Here is a 20182-nt window from a genome sequence, read left to right as displayed (position 1 = left end):
AAGTAGTTGAACACATTAAAAGTCAATATCAATTAAAATAATATATGCAAATTATTCTACGGATAAATAGGTCGTTTACTCTAATTATGCCCTTCTAGTTTTGTTCTAGATGGTATAGACGGCCCAGTTGGCTGAGGCGCAGTCGATCGACAAGTTTAGTGGATTTACGATCAAGGTTCGAGCATCAGCCAGGTCATTTGAAATGAATAAAAAGGCCAACGCCGTGGTATAAAATTCCATAGACTCTACGACTTGGTCTGGAATAAACTGGTGTCTCATCGGCCTATGGAGGAGCGGTACAGCAAGTGATAAGGGCTTGCGGCTTGGTGATACTCCTCCATAGATCCCTACCGAAGGGCGTTAACGCCTAAGAACGGTGTATACATACAGTTTTGTTCTTCTGTTTAAAAATAAATACACCAACTATAAAATCAAAACTGTATTTAAAAAATATACTCTAAAAGCTGTAGATGAGACAGCAGCCAGCTATATTAGATTTACCAAAAAATTATATAAGAATTTCCAAAAAGCTTTATAAGACATGTCAAAGAGGAAGAAGAAAATATCTGGAAAATCGATATGATAAAAGAAGCAACAAGTAGAAACAACTATTAACTTGTTTTTGGAAATAACGAATGTAGTGACGACGAAGATAATGATTCTACCTAATCAGAAGAAAATTGCATTTTTCTTTAGGTAGGTATGTGATTATTCAGATATGCACGCTAAGTGCAGTTCCATACCCGTCGGCTGGAGAAAGAGGCGGTGAGTTTAGTCGGTAGACGGCCTTGGCACGCGGTGATGCGTGCCGGACTGAATCCGACACAACTGGAACACCTTCCCAGACGGTCTTTTGAAGATTCTCACCTCCCGAAAAAAGGTATGTGATTATAATGATAATTATGATCTAAAGCCATTAGAAGACGCATTGAAATAGTAAGGTTTGGTTTCATGAGCATGTGTAAAATGCTTTATAACCCCAAGCTATTAGTCACAATAAGATGGAAAACACTAAAGTGTTATGTGTGGTCTTCAATACTATATAACTGTGAGACCTGGACATTAAAACAGTATGACATCAACAAACTGAATTCATTCGAAATGTGGCTCTACCGCCGAATGCTAAGAATATATTGGACCAGCAGAGGTACGAACGAAGAAGTACTGGAAATAATGAATACACCTCCTCATCTGGTCAATACAATCAAAATTAGAATGACATCATATCTAGGACACATAATGTGCCATAGGGAATTAAGCAGCTCCAGGTAATAATAGAAGGCAAAAAGGGTATAGGAAGAAATAAAACATTCTGCCTCCGAAATATCAAAGAATGGACCCACACAACAGGGAATGACTTAACTCATCAAGCGCAGAAGAGAGAGAAATTTGCCATATTGATCGCCAACCTTAATAGAAAAGGCACTTAGGAGGAGGAGGATGTGATTGTTAACCTTTTTCTATTTCTCTATAGTAAACTCACTTTCTTCATTGATGCACTGGTGCATTGGTGCACTTTTGGCTTAACACGTTAAACGCCACAATTCACAGTAAAAAAAGATTTAAACCCAAGTTTTGGCCACTGACTAATATTTTTCTAGCTAAAGTTCTGGCTAACTACATCCTTTCATATAAAGCATGTTAGTTATTATCAATCGCAATGTAAAGGCCGCGTCTCACCATCAAATAATCTGATCAAACAGTTTGAGCAAACTTGACGTACTTGAGGAAGTACGTCAAAGTGACGTCACAATTGCAGTTTTTTTGAAATTCTAAAAATCTGTGCTCTCACTATCAGTCTAGTTTGATCAAATTTTTTGTATTGAGTTGTCTAACTTGTTTGTACTTTATTTAAAATTAAAATTTTTCATTATTATCCACAATGAACACTCAGGATGTGACGTCACTAACTGTCACTTTCAGTTTGCTCAAACTAGTTTGATCAAATTATTTGATGGTGGGACGCGGTCTTAATTCTCCTCTGTAGAATTTTCATCACCCGGCAGTCGATACTGGGAAATCATTTTCAATGGTGTCGTCTAATATTCTTCGAGTTTATGATGGTTTTTTTCCGGAATACTTCCATTTAACGAAGAACTGGGTACTTATTTCATCAACACTACTTAATTCAAAATATGTATCCCGAACATTGTCATCACTGCCTTCGTCTGAAAAAAAGGTCATCCAAAAGCTTTTGAAAACGCTTCTGCTCCTCTTCATACGACATATTGGTAATTGATGATACACTTACTACTACCTCGCACATAAACAACGAACTATGTAGTAACTTTGTGGCCACGAGATCCTTTGCACGAAAAAACACCCTTTTTCGAGCATTCTCGTTCTGGTGCATTCAGTGCAATAAATTCTATTGTATTACGGGCTTTTGTGAAATTCATGTATGTTATCTATAGACATGTGTACTCAAATGTTACATTTTTTTTTCATTTATTTCTTAATAATTAGTCACATGCTTTGCTAATTTTAAAGCACATTTACTCATTTTCTGTTATTAAGAAATAAACAATTACCGACGATATATTATAAATATATCGTTTTATTGCTAGACACAAGTATCCCAAAAATGCATGCAAAAATATAAAAGAGTTCACCAGGCCACAACTGGTATTGTGAGCTACAGTTGTATTACGCAGCCGAACGCAGCGTGAATGGCCGTAGCTCAACGGCATGATCACTGGCCTCATACGCCGGAGCACGCGGGTTCGAGCCCTGCCAATGACAATAAATTTTTCATTACTAAAAATGATACGAGCCGTTTCACCGTGCCTCAGAGAGCACGTTAAGCCGTCGATCCCCCTGAGCTAGTGTACATCGACACTAGTTACTTCAAACAGGGTTAAAGATGTAAATGGCGCCGGAACAATCCGAAAGGATCTCCCCGGCAAAAATGCCATACGATACGATCCATACGATATTATTATTATTATTACGCAGCCGAAAATGCACCAAGACATGATATGCCAAGTTACTTGTCGTGGCATCAGTAAAATCAGTGTACGAGATGCACACTTGCTTCTCGTGGCAGTTAACGTGTTAAACCCTTAATGCTGGCTCACTTGCATTTTATTGTATTCGACCTTTGTCAGAGTAGTCATATCATTTTTATACATTATTGTACAAAACAGACAGGAACGATATTTAGAGATATCAGAGACACCGATAGATTTCTGGAGATTAATAGAAATACACACACCGGCAAAATTAGCCGAACACGTTAAAAATGGGACATGTTTGATGTCTCGTATTTCATAAACCAGTGGTCCGATTTGAGTGATTTTTTAGTATGTTATAGCCTTATTATTTAAGAATATCGATGTAATAATATTGTTGCTAGACAGGTAAATACCATTTTATACCGGGTGTACCAATCATACTGTGTTTTTTTCACCGGGTGTTAAAGTTTGGAACACCCTGTGGAATATTCTAGCATATGAAAAGTATTAGAATTAAGCTCGATTATAGACTTAGGCTTGCTTAACATTTTCCTTTTCGATTCATTTACTTATGTGAGATAATAAAAAAGTTATGTGCGTTAACATCTATCCATGTTTTTCATCAATAAATCCTCATAGTAGGGGAGGAAAGTATACTTTTGCAGTTACTCTAGCTCTATGAAGGGTATGTGCTAAAATCCGAAAGACGTTAAGTTAAGTTTTCCATAAAGTGGGGGACTTTTCATTTTTTAATTTAATTTTCCATTTGAAACAATAATTTTTCTCCGATTATAGCGCTATCTATCCATAATTCGAATAAAAGTCGAATAAAAGTTGCTTATTTTTACGTAAAGAATCCAAATCTGCAATAAAAATTGGGGGCTCCTATTTAAGATTTTAAATTAAATCCCCCACCCCACCTCCGTGGGGGCTCATGACACCACACGGAGAGGGGTGGGGGGTAAATTTAAAATTATAAATACGAACCCTGCGATAATTTGCGAAATGAACATCAGATCGTAAAACTGCAAAATACACCTATTCAATATTTTTCAAAAATCTACCGAATGGCACCAAACACGACCCCGCACGGAGGTGGAGTGGGGGGTTACATTAAAATATTAAATAGGAGCCCCCAATTTTTATTGCAGATTTGGATCCTTGACGTAAAAATAAGCAACTTTTATTCGCAATATTTTTTCCTATTATGGATAAATGGCGCTAAAATCGGAAAAAACGATTGGTGGAAATGGAAAATTAAATTGAAAAATGGAGAGTCCCACACTTTATAAAAAACTTAACTTAACTTTTTTTGGTTGTAGCACCCACTCTTCACAATCCACTGCAGGTCTCAAGAACGCTCGGGTAATTGCAAATTTAGAATACTTTTCTCCCCTACTATGAGGATTTATTGATAAAAAACATGGTTAGTTCTTAAAGCACATAACTTTTTTATTTTCCAACATATGCAAATGAATCAAAAAAGAAAATGTTAAGAAAGCATAATTCTACAATCGAGTTTTAATTTTAATATTTTATATATGCTGGTATATTCCACAGGGTGTTCAGAACTTTAAGAAAAAAACACAGTATGCTTGTTACACCCGGTATAAAATGACATTTAACTGTCTAGCAACAATATTATTACAACGATATTCTTAAATAATAAGGCTATAACATACTAAAAAATCACTCAAATCGGACCACTGGTTTATGAAATACGAGACATCAAACATGTCCCATTTTTAACGTGTTCGGCTAATTTTGCCGGTGTGTGTATTTTGTGATAGTTAGAGATAGCTAAAGATACCAAGGGATCATTTATATTAAGGGTAACATTACACTCTACAGGAAAAAGATCATCAACATAACGAAGAGTGGATTTTCAGATACTGTATGCAAAAATACCACTGTTATAGTTTAAAATACGTTAGTTTTCTAGTTCAAAAACTTAAATAAACTCGGAAATGCAGAAATGGTTTAGATAAAACATAATACAAATATCACTTTACCTGACTTCTTCCCTCCTTGTTTGTCTCCCGTCAGCATAGAACCCAATCCCTCTAGAATATCTCCTCCACCTTCTTTCCCAATCTCCGACATGATAGACCCCAACAGATCACTGCCTCCATTGTCCATGATATTCTTCATTAAACCCCCAATGTTGACTTGATTTTGTTCCCTTTTTATATCCGAAGCAGCTTCTTTATACAAATTTGGCTCGTCTACATCTATTTCGTTATTATGTACATCTTGTAGCGATTGGCTGAAAAGACTGACGATGACTAGAAGAATTAGTGTGTTGCTGGTCATTTTGACACCTGAAATAAAATAAACAATTGTGAAAATTACCGAGGAACAGCTGTAACCAGATCTATAAGTAGAACATATGGGAAGGTTTTGAAGAATCGAATTAAGAAAGAATATTAAGATTAAAAAGCAGAAGAACGTTATCCATCCACAGAGAACGGCAGTTCTCACCAGTGGCGCACAACACCCCTACATGCGACACTATATATACACGAAATTTTCGATTTTCTAAACCTGACTGAATTGAAAATTGGGCCAAATCCCATCTTAAAGTTTAGGAAAAGACTCGTCCATCCATATGTTACTTCTCCATTTTGGTCCAAGGGTGTGGATTTTACGGCCCTTCCCATTTAAAGCCTGTTTTTCGTTCTCGTCCCCAAAACTCCCAAAAATTTCAAAAATTTAAGCCCTACCTTTGCGGCTTCTGATAGAATAGATCATTACCTTTCCAACGCATGTTTAATTTTGAAAATCGGTTATACCATTCAAAAGTTATCGAGCTCAGAAATATGACTCAATTTTTATTTAAAAAATGGAAAATGTTTGTGGATATGTATGTATGTATGTATGTATGTATGTATGTGTGTGGAAAAGTTAAACCGATCTGAATTTTTTTTTTCTGTGTTTCAAGAGGGTGTGAAGGCCGATTCAGAACCGGTCTAATTTTTGACTTCTGACTACCCGTAAGTTAGCTAGAGGACTAGGTAAATACAAAATAGCATATTTTTTGGGCGTATATATCTTAGGTTCAAGGAGAGACAGGAAAACCACAAATACACCAAATCAATAGGGTTGAGTTAAGCTTTCAAATGGTGCTTAAGCGATCAACCTGAGACATACACACTGCTCACCATAGCCGAAAAACTGAAAAATTAAACTTTGAAAATTTTGGTTTTTCGACAATTACTCAAAATTTCAACCTACGAATTTCGCCAATAATTGAGCGTTTGTAGAAGGACTCAGGACGCGTCTAACGGTGTATACCTTATATCTGGGAAAATTCGAATTATTAAGTTCTAGGCTTCATAAGTATGATCAAATCTATTTCTTATGGGAAAAAACGGTTTTTCAAGCTCAATAATTCCTGTAATACGTTCAGTTATCATACTCGATCTTGGTTGCATCTGATACTACTTGTCCATACGTTTCAAATTCGTGTTTAGTGATCAACATCAGGTAAGCCGTTCAGAAGTTATAGAGCTCCAAAAGTTTAATTAGTCCAGGAACTGAAATTTTTCACTTCGCAATTTTTACAGAATGGATAGATTTGCTTAAAAATTTGACAATAAGTAGTAGATAGTCCAAGGATCAAAATCTATATGATGCCGAACGACGCTTTTACCATGGGGTGGTTGCCACCTCATCTCGAGGGTGGAATTTTTTTTTATATTTTGACCGCAAATGCTGGAAAAAATATTAATTATAAGCAAAAAATGTTCATTATACATTTTTTTGATAAAATTAATAGTTTTCGATTTATTAGTTATCGAAGCTGTTAGTTTTATATCGGAAAGATTACCAGATAACGGCAGTTCTCGCCAGTGGCGCAGAAATAAACCCCCCTACACGCGACACTATTATATACACGAAATTTTCAATTTTCTAAATCTGACTGAATTGAAAATTTTGCCAACTCCCATCTTCAAGTTCAGAAAAAGATTCACCCATTCATATGTCAACCATCCATTTTGGTCCAAGGGTGTCGATTTTAAGGCCCTTCCTATTTAGGGTCTGTTTTTCGTTCTGGTCCCCAAAACTCCCAAAAACTTCGAAAATTTAAGTCCAACCTTTGCGGCTTCTAACAGTACTGATCGTTACCTTTCCAACGCATGTCTAATTTTGAACATTACCAGAGAACGGCAGTTCTCGCCAGTGGCGCACACCCACACCACCCTACACGCGACACTATATATACACAAAATTTTCGATTTTCTAAATCTGACTGAATTGAAAATTGGGCCAACTCCCATCTTAAAGTTCAGAAAAGACTCACCCATTTATATGTCAACCATCGATTTTGGTCCAAGGGTGTAGATTTTACGGCCCTTCCTATTTAGGATCTGTTTTTCGTTCTCGTCACCAAAACTCTCAAAAAGTTTAAAAATTTGTCCAACTTTTGCGGTTTTTTTTCAATATATTTCGAATAGAAAAAAATCTAGTGTACATTCGATGGACACTAGATCATTTGGGAGATAATGCAACAAAGGTGACAATTTATAAAGCTTGACGTGTAATAGAGGAACATTGCGTTCAACTTCAAACATTTAATTTATAAATAACTTTGAAAAACTCCTGATACAAGAATAAAAAACCGCTAAACGCCGTAAAAATGAGTGGCGCATAAAATATTCCAGCTACAAAAGATCTGATATGAATGTTACGTGGCGCAAAAATGGATTTTCATTTCATGCAAAACAAAATTTTAGTTTTATTTTAAAATATTTTTTCCATAATATTTGCTAAATTTGAAGTAAACGCGCCACAAAAGAGTTTCAAAATTCAAACTGTATCAAAGTTACTCTTTTGTGGCGCGTTTACTTCAAATTTAGCAAATATGGAAAAATATTTTAAAATAAAACTAAAATTTTGTTTTGCATCAAATGAAAATCTATTTTCGCGCCACGTAACATTCATATCAGATCTTTTGTAGCTGGAATATTTTATGCGCCACTCATTTTTACGGCGTTTAGCGGTTTTTTATTCTTGTTTGTTATACTAGGAATAATTAAAACGATCTAAAATATCTACCTAAGTTAGAGGGAAGATGATAATACTGGGGGATTATAACGCTCGAATAGGTAACCAAGTAATACCCGGAATTAAGCAAAAACACAATGAAAATGTTAAAAACGAAAATGGAGAACTGATGATAAACTTCTGCACGAATAACGAACTTAGAATAAACAACACATTTTTTGACCACAAAGACCAACACAAATATACATTCAATAACACCCGTGGACAAAGATCTATGATAGATTATGTTGTAACCAACAGAGATATACATCCATCAAAAATAATCGACGTAAGATGCCTCAACTCAGCAGATGTAGGTAGCGACCATAGCTTAGTATTATGTAAAATATTTAATCATTATGAAATATTTCACATCCAAGAGAGCAGCACCAACACAAACAAAAATCAAATTCGAATGAGTACATACGGAATCCACGGAATACTTATACAGGAAAAGAATATCAGAGAAGATTGCTGAGAATGGAATATTAGAAAACGATAACATCGATGAAAGCTGGCAAAAACTCAAAGATAACATAATCAACGCTGCAACAGAATCACTTGGAGAGAGAAAAGTAACGAATTATTAAAGAAAATCACATATTAAAGAAGAAAAGCCCGTGGTTTAGAGAGGAATTTAAGATAAAATGTGAAGAAAAGAAGAAAGCCTTTTTACAATACAGAACGAAACAAACACAACAGGCATACAACCACTACAAACGAATCAGAAACGAAACGAATAGTGAGGCAAATAAAAAGGGAGCACTGACAGAGTTTCTCAAAACAGATGGAACACGACTTCTACGGAACATAAAAAGAAGTATGGAGAATTGATCAGAGGGCAATGAAATGAAACAAACGAATCAATAAAAGCGAAACACATTCAGAAGGAAACATGGGCAGACTACTTCCGATCTCTATCTTCACCAACACCTGAAGTTACAACAAACGAAGAAGTAAACATCGAGGAGGGAGAGGTAAAGGAAGCATTGTAAAAATCATGTAAATAAACATCGAGCAGGTAAAGTGGATTCACAGTAGGCCGCGATTAAAACTTAAATTTCAGTTGAGTATCTTCAAAAATTTGAAGCTTTAACCTGTATTTACTTTGATAGCCGAAATATAAAGCTGTCTTCTGCTTAAATGCGACACACTGTATTTAAAACATGTTCATTTGCTTAAATATAAACTTTTTTTATTGTTAATGAAAACTTAAATTTTTGGTGCAACTATATTTCTATTAAATAATTGATCCATTTAAAAAAGTTATTATTATTATTATTAAATCATATTTAGGGGTCCGAAAATTGTGTAGTGCCTCGGGCCTGATTTGAAGTAAAATATGCACTGCATGGCATCTTTTTCCAGACCACTCTTACCCTCTATCTTTATGTATCAGTTGCTGAAAAGTGTATCGTTCCCCTCGTAATATATGCCCCAAGTATGCAGTCTTCTTACTTTTAACATATTTAAAAAGTTCCCTATTCTGTAAACCCACTCTTCTTAGTACTTAATCACTTCTGAGTCTGTCCATCCATGATATTCTAAGCATTCGACGTAGGCACCACATTTCAAACACTTCAAATTTGTTAATGGAACTGGCTTTTAACGTCCATGCTTCCATTCCGCACAAGAGCTCAGGTCAAACGTAACACTTTTTAGCATATAAATTACTGACAAAATATTTGTATTCATATTTCTAATAATGACAAAAATAATGACAAAAAAATTATCTTCTTAAAATAATTTTGAATTCAATATATTTAGGTAGGTACCTGTAATGTGCTTCGAACTAATGAACGCAATCTGTATCAGCAGCCAGGTAGCAGGTATTATACGCTGTTGGGGGGAGCATAGAGAATAATATATTAAAGAACCAGCTTTCTTAAAATTCTTCCTCGAAAAAGTTCCTTGCTCTTGGTATTATAACTATATTATGTTCAAATAATAAATTGTCAAATTGGTGTATCAAAATAAATTTGCTTTTAATTAATTTTAGCAATTAATTTGATTTGCTTACCTCATTAGTCTTTCTGGGTTGAAATTTATCCAATAAAAACATTAGGATTTTAAAAGCAAACCACTTCGAACCCTCTTTTGTCTTTCTCGTCTAAATGATGCCAGAAGCTAATTCATTTTTTTAGTTCAGAGACATCACAAACCATTCCTATAGAATGTTATATTCCTCCTATGGTATATCAAGCATCAGTTTTTCTGTTTATTATTTTATATAGCTTCGATTTCGGGTTTCATAGGCATTTTTCATTTCTATATAACTCAATTAATTGAAGTATCTTTTCATTGGTCCATTCCATATTGCAAAATTATGTTTTCACGACTACACAATAAACAACCTTCTCAAACTAATGTTTGTAAATAAATAAATCCGTACTTCTAAACGAATTCGTTCGCTACCGTCTATCCACTGTCCACATTGAACAACGATTTCCTTTGATGATTCGCTAACTTACCGACATCGGTCGGAACATGTGCGAATGCGAACGAATTCGTTCGGTCGTGCTCGATTCGCTGTACAAATACAATAAAGTTAACGAACGAATTCGTTCGTTCGTTTGTGTTCGCTTTGATTTAAATGCGCCTTAGGATTATCGATGACCGAGGGAAATAACAATTATATTGGTGAGCCTTTTTATAAACTTGATTATGCTATTGTCTGTATATTTAATTACTCTCGTAATTCGTTTGAATCCTATCTATAATACAGTGCTAAAACTATTATTATTATTTTATCAATTTCTAATACGTACATGCCTTAATTGTATACTGCCCTTAAAAAAAATACACCTGCTCATAATTAACCAGCAGCGGTCGCTAAGGGCTGATCAGTTTCTTGCTTAGATAATTTTACATTTTTCTTAGCAATAAGGTTATTGGATATATTATTATTATTTTTTAGTTTTAGTCGGTAAACCAAAACGCGGCGTACAGCGTTTATTGGAGGCCACCTCCTCATTTAAAGAACTTGAAAAAGAATAATCCTGCTACAACTCACATATTATGTGATGCTATATCAATTCATGTTACAAAAAGTGAATATAATTTCAGGAGGTTTAAAAATAAAGTAAAAATATGTTTTAACGCTCTTGATAATATTAATAATCATTACTTTTGTTAAGTACTCCATTGTTTTTTTGACGTTCCATATAACATTAGTCACAGTACTTGTCATGACTCAAAGGTACTACTTTATTAAACAAATAACTGTGAGTTATAATTTACATAAGTATTTAATTTCAAATTTAACAGTAATTGGATTTAGATAATAATTATTTTACCATTTTCTGTGAGTTTCAAGCGACTTTTTTTCTTTTAATTGTTAAAATTTACTTACGTTGGAACAATACATATTATTGGTCTTCTTAACTACAATTTTATTCTGTATGTTGCTTCCTTTTTAGTGGTCCTTTGCTAGCCTAGTGTTGCACTATAATTCGTCGACAATGAATTAAAACTGCAGCTTTCTTTTAAACTCCCATGACTAGCTGAAAAACACGGCAAGCTTCTAGATTCAGCTACATCAAAGCTATCATCTGAAGCCAACAACTACCTTCAACAAGCGATCCAACTGTACGAAGCCAACAGTGCATACAACAATAAAGCCAGAAGTTTCATTTTTAAATATTGTGAAGCTTTAGGCACGATTTGCCTATTGATATTAAAATTTCATGTTTTTTAATAGGTATAAAATAAATGTGATTATTTAAGTTAATGTTTTACTTTCCTCTTCCATGTCCGACGAACGATAAGTCCCTTCCATGACTTCTCGTTCACCTTTTCAATTAGGATAAGACTAACTTACAGCTGAGTGTGAGCTAGGATAAGTCTTCACAATCGGTTTCCATACATGGTCTGTGTTTTATAGTTACACATTAAACCCCAAACTTTCTGTGGTAGTTCGAATGTTACAGCATTGACAAATGTAACTATACGAAGGCTAAGGTGCATAGAATACAAGAAGATATCATGTCCAGAAGGTATGAAACTGATATTTTATCATTGCATAACAGCTACACGCTTAGCAAAATAACGTGTCTTTACTCCACATTATGCTTAAATGTTATAGTATTAATTATGACGTCCATAAAACGCGAAATACTATAATAGCTTCCTACTTTACTAGACTAATTACTAAAGCGACACAATATGAAGTTGCCACTTATAAAAAAGTCAGTTAATTTTAATTGCGCACACCTTTCTGAATACCTATAATGAGTTCCATATCTTTATACAAATGGTTTCCATAGATATTCTTTTTTACACAGCATATTTTTGTATATTTCAACCTTATCTTTTCGCCTATCCCACAGACTCGCTCATATATTAAAGTGTTTGCAATAACAATAATTATTTTCTAGCCGATAATTGTCGAAATAGATACCAACTTAGCTCAAAATCAAATGGAGTTTATTTTTAAAACTAAAACATGACGTGTTGGAGATAGAAAAGGCGAACTCAACAAACTATAGTTTCATAAAATTTTGATTTAAAAAAATAGCTGGGCGACAAATTCAACAAATGCTGATAAAATTTAACTATTGAATTAAAGTCTTAACTCCAGAAGCTCTACTTTTTCATCCCCTCCATGAATAAGGTGTATTTGATTATTGTCCTTATATAGGACAAATTAAAATTAGAATTAACAAAAAAATAAATTATTACTATTTTTAACATTAACATGTGCAAACATCTTGCACAACCATAAGGAGACCAAATGCTTTAATCCAAATATCTAGAAAACGTTTGAGGGAATATCGACTGCACAAAAGGTGAGAACGTAGACTCTCAATAGGTTCTCTAATACGGCAGCTGTGGTTGATGCTGCAAGGTCATGGACCACCATAAAAGACTTACTTGATGATGTGAACAACACTGTTCTTCTTCCAAAGAAAATAAATACCAAGAACGAGTAACGAGTACTTGGAAGTAACCTTGATGAAACTTGGGACCACTCACTAGAGATGAGAACAATTATGGAAAAGGCACGTGCAGTGTTTTACAAAATACAAAAAGTTTTATGCAACCGCCAGCTGGATATCGGTTGAGAAGTAGACTACTTAAGTGCTATCATTTCTCCACCTTGCTCTATGGTGTTGAAGCCTGAACAATGACAGAAGCCACACAAAAAGAATCCATGCATTCGAACTCTAGTGCTACCGTAAAATACATACTCAGAATATCTTACATGAGTCATACGACAAATGAGGAAGTCTTGACGAGGATGAAAAAGGAAAGAGAGCTTATGCTTATAATAAAAGAACGGAAAATACAATATTTTGGTCATATCGTAATAAATCAAAAATATGAGCTGCTCTAACTTATAATAATCAACTTATAATCTCCCAAAAAATTTCTTAGAAGTCCTCATCTCACTAATTAATGATTCTTTTGAGAAAGGTAAATTTCCAGAGTGCCTGAAGAGAGCCATCATTATTTCTCTTCATAAGGGTGGTGAAATATCTAATACCTGCAATTATAGACCTATTGCACTACTACCGGTACTCTCCATAATTATTGAGATACTCATAAAAGCCCGACTTATGTCCTTTCTAGTTGAAAACAACATTTTATCACAAAATCAGTTCGGCTTTTTAAATAATAAATGCACCACTGATGCAATGTTTTCTGTACTACATGAGATTTATCAAGCACTGAACAATATTCTTCACACTGCCACCATTTTTTATGACTACGCCAAAGCTTTTGATTGTGTAAATCACAACATTTTGATAAAAAAAACCAAATTTCTACGGCATTCGAGGTATTTCTTTAGATTGGTTCCAATCTTACTTGGATGATAGGAAACAACTGGTTAGAGCAAATGATACAGACTGTAGTCTCAAAAACATTGTATGTGGGGTACCTCAAGGTTCAGTATTGGGTCCTCTACTTTTCCTTATCTTTATTAATGACATCACTACTTTAAAAATCGATATAAAAATCTTTCTTTTTGCTGATGATACCAGTATCACTTGGAGCAACTCAAATATTGCAACTCTTCATGCTACAATAACTTCTGATCTACTTACAATAAAAACCTGGTCTCACTCTAATTTACTCTCGTTTAACGTAGATAAAACAGTAGCATTGTCTTATAAAGGAGCTCTTCAACCCTTACCTCTTAATAACAGCCAGATCAGTACCGTTGATTCTGTAAAATTTCTTGGTATTTTTAGACGGCAACCTTAAATGGTCCCACCATATCGATTTGTTAAGGAAGAAACTATCCTCAGCTTGCTATGCTATAAGATCTGTTTCGAATGAACTCAATTTAGCATCTTCCAAAATAACATATTTTTCTTTGTTCGAGTCACATCTTCGTTATGGTCTTCCTTTTTGGGGTTCTGGTACAGCTGCCCAATTCGATATTATTGTAAAATTACAAAAAAGAGCAATAAGATATCTGTTTGGTCTCTATCTGAATAAGAAGAACAACACATTGCAGAAATTGCCATAAAGATCACGGAATTTTATCCCTTCCATCTTTGTATATCTTTGAAACTGTTTGCTTAATTCGTAAAAATCTACATGTCTTTCCACCAAGACCTAATCATGACTACTTCACGAGAAATTCTACGTTTGACGTCTATTTACCGACCCCGTCCTCTGAGTTAGTAAAGAAATCTATATTATATTTATATTCCGCAAAAAAACTGTACAACCATCTCCCTCTACAACTTAAATCTGCAGCATCTTTCCCCAAATTCCGTAAACTGACAAACGCCTACCTATCTGAAAGACCATATTATTCAGTAGAAGATTTTCTTAATCAATAACTAAGAAATTACAGTACCCTTTGCACAAATAGTATTTTTATTATTATGTTTTGTCTATATTTGGATGTCACATGCAGCAGCTTAACTTTTAAACTTATTATTTACTAGGTAGACTACGCATTTGCAATTTATTTAAATTTTGCAATTGATTATTTCTGTTTAACTTTATTATTATTATTATTCTAAAAATATTGACGATTTATGTAATTTTAGTAAATTGGATTGTTATTATTTTGTTTTCTTGACTTTTTATAAGCTTTGTCGATAAAATTGTACAATATTTCATGACAATAAAGCATACTTCTATTCTATTCTATTCTAATCGAAGGCAAAATCAATAGCAAAAGAGGACCAGAAAGAAGACGTAACACTTGGCTTAAAAGTCTAAGACAATGGACTAATATGCTCTCAATAGAACTATTCAGGGCGGCTGCAAATAAGATTAAATGGACAAATAAGATTAAATGGGCAAATGTAATGGCCAACGTCCTCAAGGATACGGCACTATAAGAAGAAGAACGAGTGGATGACAGAAGAAATATTAGAGATATTGCGTTGGTTGATCCTGAAAAGTCATGACCATAAAAGAATTATTTGGTGATGTAAACAATACTTTTCTTCTCCAATGTAAAACAACTACCAAGAATGAGTGGATAACAGAAGGAATATTATAGTAGGGGAGCAAAGTATGCTAAATGTGCAGTCACTCAAGCGTGATGGGGACCAATTGGGTTGTGAAGAGTAGGTCCTAAAACCAAAAAAAGTTAATAGGGGATAATATAGATTTTCATTTCGGAAAAAATTAAACAAGACAGAACTTTTTGTAATTTCATTAAGAAATGTTTAATAAACAACATATCAAAAAGTTCTACTCGAGAAGTGGGTGCTTCATTTTTTATTAATCGAATGAACTACGAAATTAGATGTTTTTTTAAATAACTTTGAAAATATAAATTTTAGAAAAAAACTGACTTGCCCTTTAAAAAATTCAAAAAATTTTACAAGAAAAAATTTTATATAAAGAATTTTCTAAAATTAAATCTGTGTCTTCTATAATTTTTTATTTATAACGCTAAAGTCACCCTTCTCACAAACATTGGCGCACTGTAAACTAGCGTACGGCGAAGTGCACGGTTGAGTTATTTTAATGTAATTCTTTAACAATAGATCAAATGAAATTTTACAAATTGAACATGAAAGAAGAATAATTAGGCTATCTGATGGTTATAATAAAAAGAAATAAAATGTATGGGCTTAAGTACGGTGTGGGCGAAAAGTGAGCCTTACATGAATTATGTTTAAAAATGATTTAAAAATGTGTAACTAATACAATTTTTCTTATAAAACTCTCAATTTTGCACAACTTACCTTTCAAGCATCTTACTAAATGATGATTCATTCAAAAAAAATCTCAAAAATTTAATTCAAATGATATGACGTCTCAAAAAACGTAATTTTTGAAATCTTCGTAGTTTTATAGAATTGCCACCACTTTAAGACGGTATTACTCAAGTTTGAACAGATCTATTACAGTTTTATAAGTGCTTTTTTTAAACTTAAAATGTAATCTTTAAAATGCACTGAAATATTTTACTTTAGAAATGAAATACACTATTTCTTTTTGAGAAAATTAAGAAAGATAACAAAAATGTAATACAAAAACCGAAAATTACCAGCTAAAAAAATGTTTATACAAAATGATCAAAACTTTTTTCTGTAAAACTTTCCTAAAATACATTTAATAATAAGCTTCAAAAATAATAAATGTTCATGAAAAAAAAATTTTTTAGCTCCTATACAGTATGTCTGCGTAACTTGTAACCTATTGATAACTTTTTTATTATTAGTTTTACGAAAAAAAGTTATTCTTTATAAAATACTCTGCATAATATATAATCTAAGATGCAATTATCAAATATGAAATTTAAATAATTTTATGCGAGATATGTCAAAAAATATGAATTTCACTCAAGAGTAAAGTACCTTTACATTTCACAATATCGAAAATTGTTATTAAGAAAAGTTGTTTGGAATTAAAAATTTTGTTTAAGTGTTCAATTACATTCTTCTAATTAAAATATTGTGAATAATAAAGGCAATTAACTCTTAAGAAAAAATCATATTTTTTACATACCTCGTATAAAATTAAAAAATTTTGATATCTGATGGTTGTATCTTAGATTTTAGACCAGGGAGAGAATTTTATTAAAAGTGATAATAAAATAGTTATCATAATTGTAAAAAATGATGATGAGTATCCGTAATTTGAGAAAAAATTGAAAAAAATTTTTCGATTAGAATGATCCAATTTTATATTTAAACATAGTTTTTAATTTCAAACAACTTTTCATAATATCATTTTTTGATATTCTGGAATGTAAAGGTACTTTACTCTTTAACGAAATTCATATTTTTGACATAACTCGTATAAAATTGATAAAATTTGATATCTGATGCTTGAGTTTTAGATATTTGACTATCCAGAGCATTTTACGAAGAATAACTTTTTTTCGTAAAATTGATAATAAAAAAGTTTTCCATGTGGTTCCTAGCTACGCAGACATACTGTATAAGGGCTTCTGTATAATAATTTTCAAATTGCAATGCCATATTCGGATTCAGCATAAAAAAAGAAACATATTTGATCAAAGTTAAATGATGAATTTAACGATATTTTTAAAATTATTTACACAAAACAATTGTTATTGTTTAAACAATTAATAAACAATTAGCGGTCAAAGCTGCGAGTAGAACTTTTTACTTTAACATAAATAAACATATATTAACGTATATAAACTAAGAAAAAAAGTTTTAGAAAAATATAAGCTTGTATGAATTTTTCCGAAACAATGCATGTTTTCGTTCTAATTGCACTCCCCTATAAGTAAAGTTTTCCATTTTAGTGGGCGCTTGCCATTTTTTAATTTAATTTTCCATTTCCAACAATCGTTTTTTCCGATTATAACGCCATCTATCCATAATTCAAAAAATGTTTCGAATAAAATTTAATTATTTTTACGTAAGGAATCCAAATCTGCAATAAAAAATGGGGCTCCTATTTAAGATTTTATAGTAACATCCCCAGTGAAAACTTAAAACCAAAGAAAAGAAAACATAAAGACTGGATGACTGAAGAGATACTATTATTAATGAATGAAAGAAATTCAAAACAAAAAATCCAATTAAATATAATGTAACCGATAGATTAATTAAAAAGAAAATAAAAGAAGCTAAAGAGAGAATGTTACATGAGCAGTGCCAAGAACTGGAAGAATTTGAGAAAAAATATGACTTTTTTAACATGCATAAAAGAATTAGAGAACTAACAGGAATGAAAAAAAAACACTTCAAACTAGGCAACTAAGAGATGAAAGTGGTGCACTTATTACAGATATAAACCAGAAAATTCAGAGATGGACACAATATATAGCACAGCTTTTTGAAGACAAAGAGAGAACAGAAGCACCAAATGAATTTAAAGATGATACTGGACCTGACATTATACGAGAAGTCGAATATGCAATGAAACAAGCTAAAAGTGGTAAATGTCCCGGGCCTGATGAAGTTCCTATCGAATTACTCAAAATTGTGGATACTGAATCTATTGACCTTCTTTTGGATTTATTTAACACCATATTATATAATATAACAGGTATAATACCTAAAGAATGGCTCCAATCGACATTTATACTGCTACCCAAAAAAACCAATGCAAAGGAGTGCAATAAACATCACACCATAGCCGTAATGAGTCATGTCTTGAAATTGTTTTTAAAAGTGATTCACAATAGAATACATAAGAAATTAGACGAAGGCATAAGTGATACACAAATGGGATTTAGGAAAGGTCTCGGAACACGGGACGCACTGTTTGCAGTAAGTGTTCTTTCGCAGAGATGCCTAGATATGAATCAGGAAGTATATGCCTGTTTAATTGATTTTGAGAAGGCATTTGACAAAGTGCAGCATAGTCGTCTTAAAGAAATTTTGTTAAATAAAAACATAGACAGTAGACACATTAGAATTATATGTAACCTCTATTGGAATCAGACAGCAAAAGTGAAAGTTAAAAATGAACTGAATGAGGATATCCAGATTCGTCGTGGGGTGCGCCAAGGGTGTATTTTATCACCATTGTTATTTAATTTATATAGTGAAGCCATCTCAGAATTAGCGTTGGCCGAAGTCAATGAGGGCCTAATAATAAACGGTGAGCCACTTAATAATATAAGATATGCTGACGATACCGTACTTTTAGCGGGAACACTAGAAGAATTGCAACACCTTGCTCAACAACTAAATATACATTGCAACGATTATGGACTAAAAATAAATTTGAAGAAAACCAAGTTCATGGTATTTACAAAAGCACAAAACATCAGAGTTAGACTAGTACTAGATAATACAGAAATTGAGCAAATATCTTCGTACAAATACCTTGGAGCATGGATCACAGAAGATACTGATCAGACACAAGAAATAAGATGCCGCATTGAAATTACACGATCCATTTTTAACAGAATGAGGAAACTTTTCTGTAATCGTAATATCAATATAACGCTCCGGATAAGAATGCTTCGTTGTTATATTTTCTCCACCCTTTTGTATGGGGTTGAGGCATGGACACTAAAACAATCCTACATTAAAAACCTGGAAGCTTTCGAAATGTGGTGTTATAGACGTATTCTGAAAATATCATGGACAGATCGTAAAACAAACGCACAAGTGCTCGAACAACTAGGAAAACAATGCGAAGTTTTAAATTCCATAAAAATCAGGAAGTTGGAGTAATTGGGTCTAATCATGAGAGGTGAAAAATACGAACTATTAAGGAATATAATGCAGGGCAAAATCAAAGGCAGAAGAAGCGTAGGAAGAGGTAAAATCTCGTGGCTACGCAATCTCCGTGAATGGTTTGGATGCAGCTCAATTGAACTGTTCCGGCGCGTAACCAACAAAATTATAATTGCCAGAATGATTTCCAATCTCCGATAGGAGCGGAACTTTAAGAAGAAGAAGTAACATCCCACCCCACCTCGGTGGGGGGTCGTGTTTGGTGCCATACGATAGATTTTTTAAAAATAGTGAATAAGTGTATTTTACAGTTTTCCGATTTAATGTTCATTTCGCGAAATATCGCGGGATTCTTATTTAAAATATTAAATTTACCACCCACGCCTCTCCGTGGGAAGTCGTGTTTAGTATCATTCGATAGATTTTTAAAAAATATTGAGCACATTTTGTTTAGTTGTTCGATCTGTCATTTATTTCGCGAAATATTCGCTTTTTTCTTGTGAAACTTTGGGACTCACCCATTTCCTTACGACCGGCCCAAATCGTCAGATTCTTGAAATATACGCTCTCTTGCATGTACTTAACTTATTTTAA

The 20182-nt window shown here is 33.3% G+C and overlaps 1 protein-coding gene across 2 annotated transcripts in view; it reads right to left on the bottom strand.

The window, feature by feature from the left end:
• The window catches only part of LOC114324318 (uncharacterized), a 74162-nt gene that overhangs the window by 51093 nt on the left and 2887 nt on the right, over nucleotides 1–20182 (bottom strand). For both annotated transcript variants that reach the window (XM_028272123.2, XM_028272124.2), the window contains exon 2: nucleotides 4967–5275. In XM_028272123.2, coding sequence (XP_028127924.1) covers nucleotides 4967–5267 — 301 coding nt within the window. In that variant the 5' untranslated portion in view covers nucleotides 5268–5275. The remainder of the gene's footprint in view (nucleotides 1–4966; nucleotides 5276–20182) is intronic.

This window comes from Diabrotica virgifera, chromosome 9, assembly GCF_917563875.1.
Source record: "Diabrotica virgifera virgifera chromosome 9, PGI_DIABVI_V3a".
NCBI classification, from domain to species: Eukaryota; Metazoa; Arthropoda; class Insecta; order Coleoptera; family Chrysomelidae; genus Diabrotica; species Diabrotica virgifera.
The sequence above is the reverse complement of the archived record's forward strand: the minus strand, read 5'-3'. Positions and strand labels throughout refer to the sequence as shown.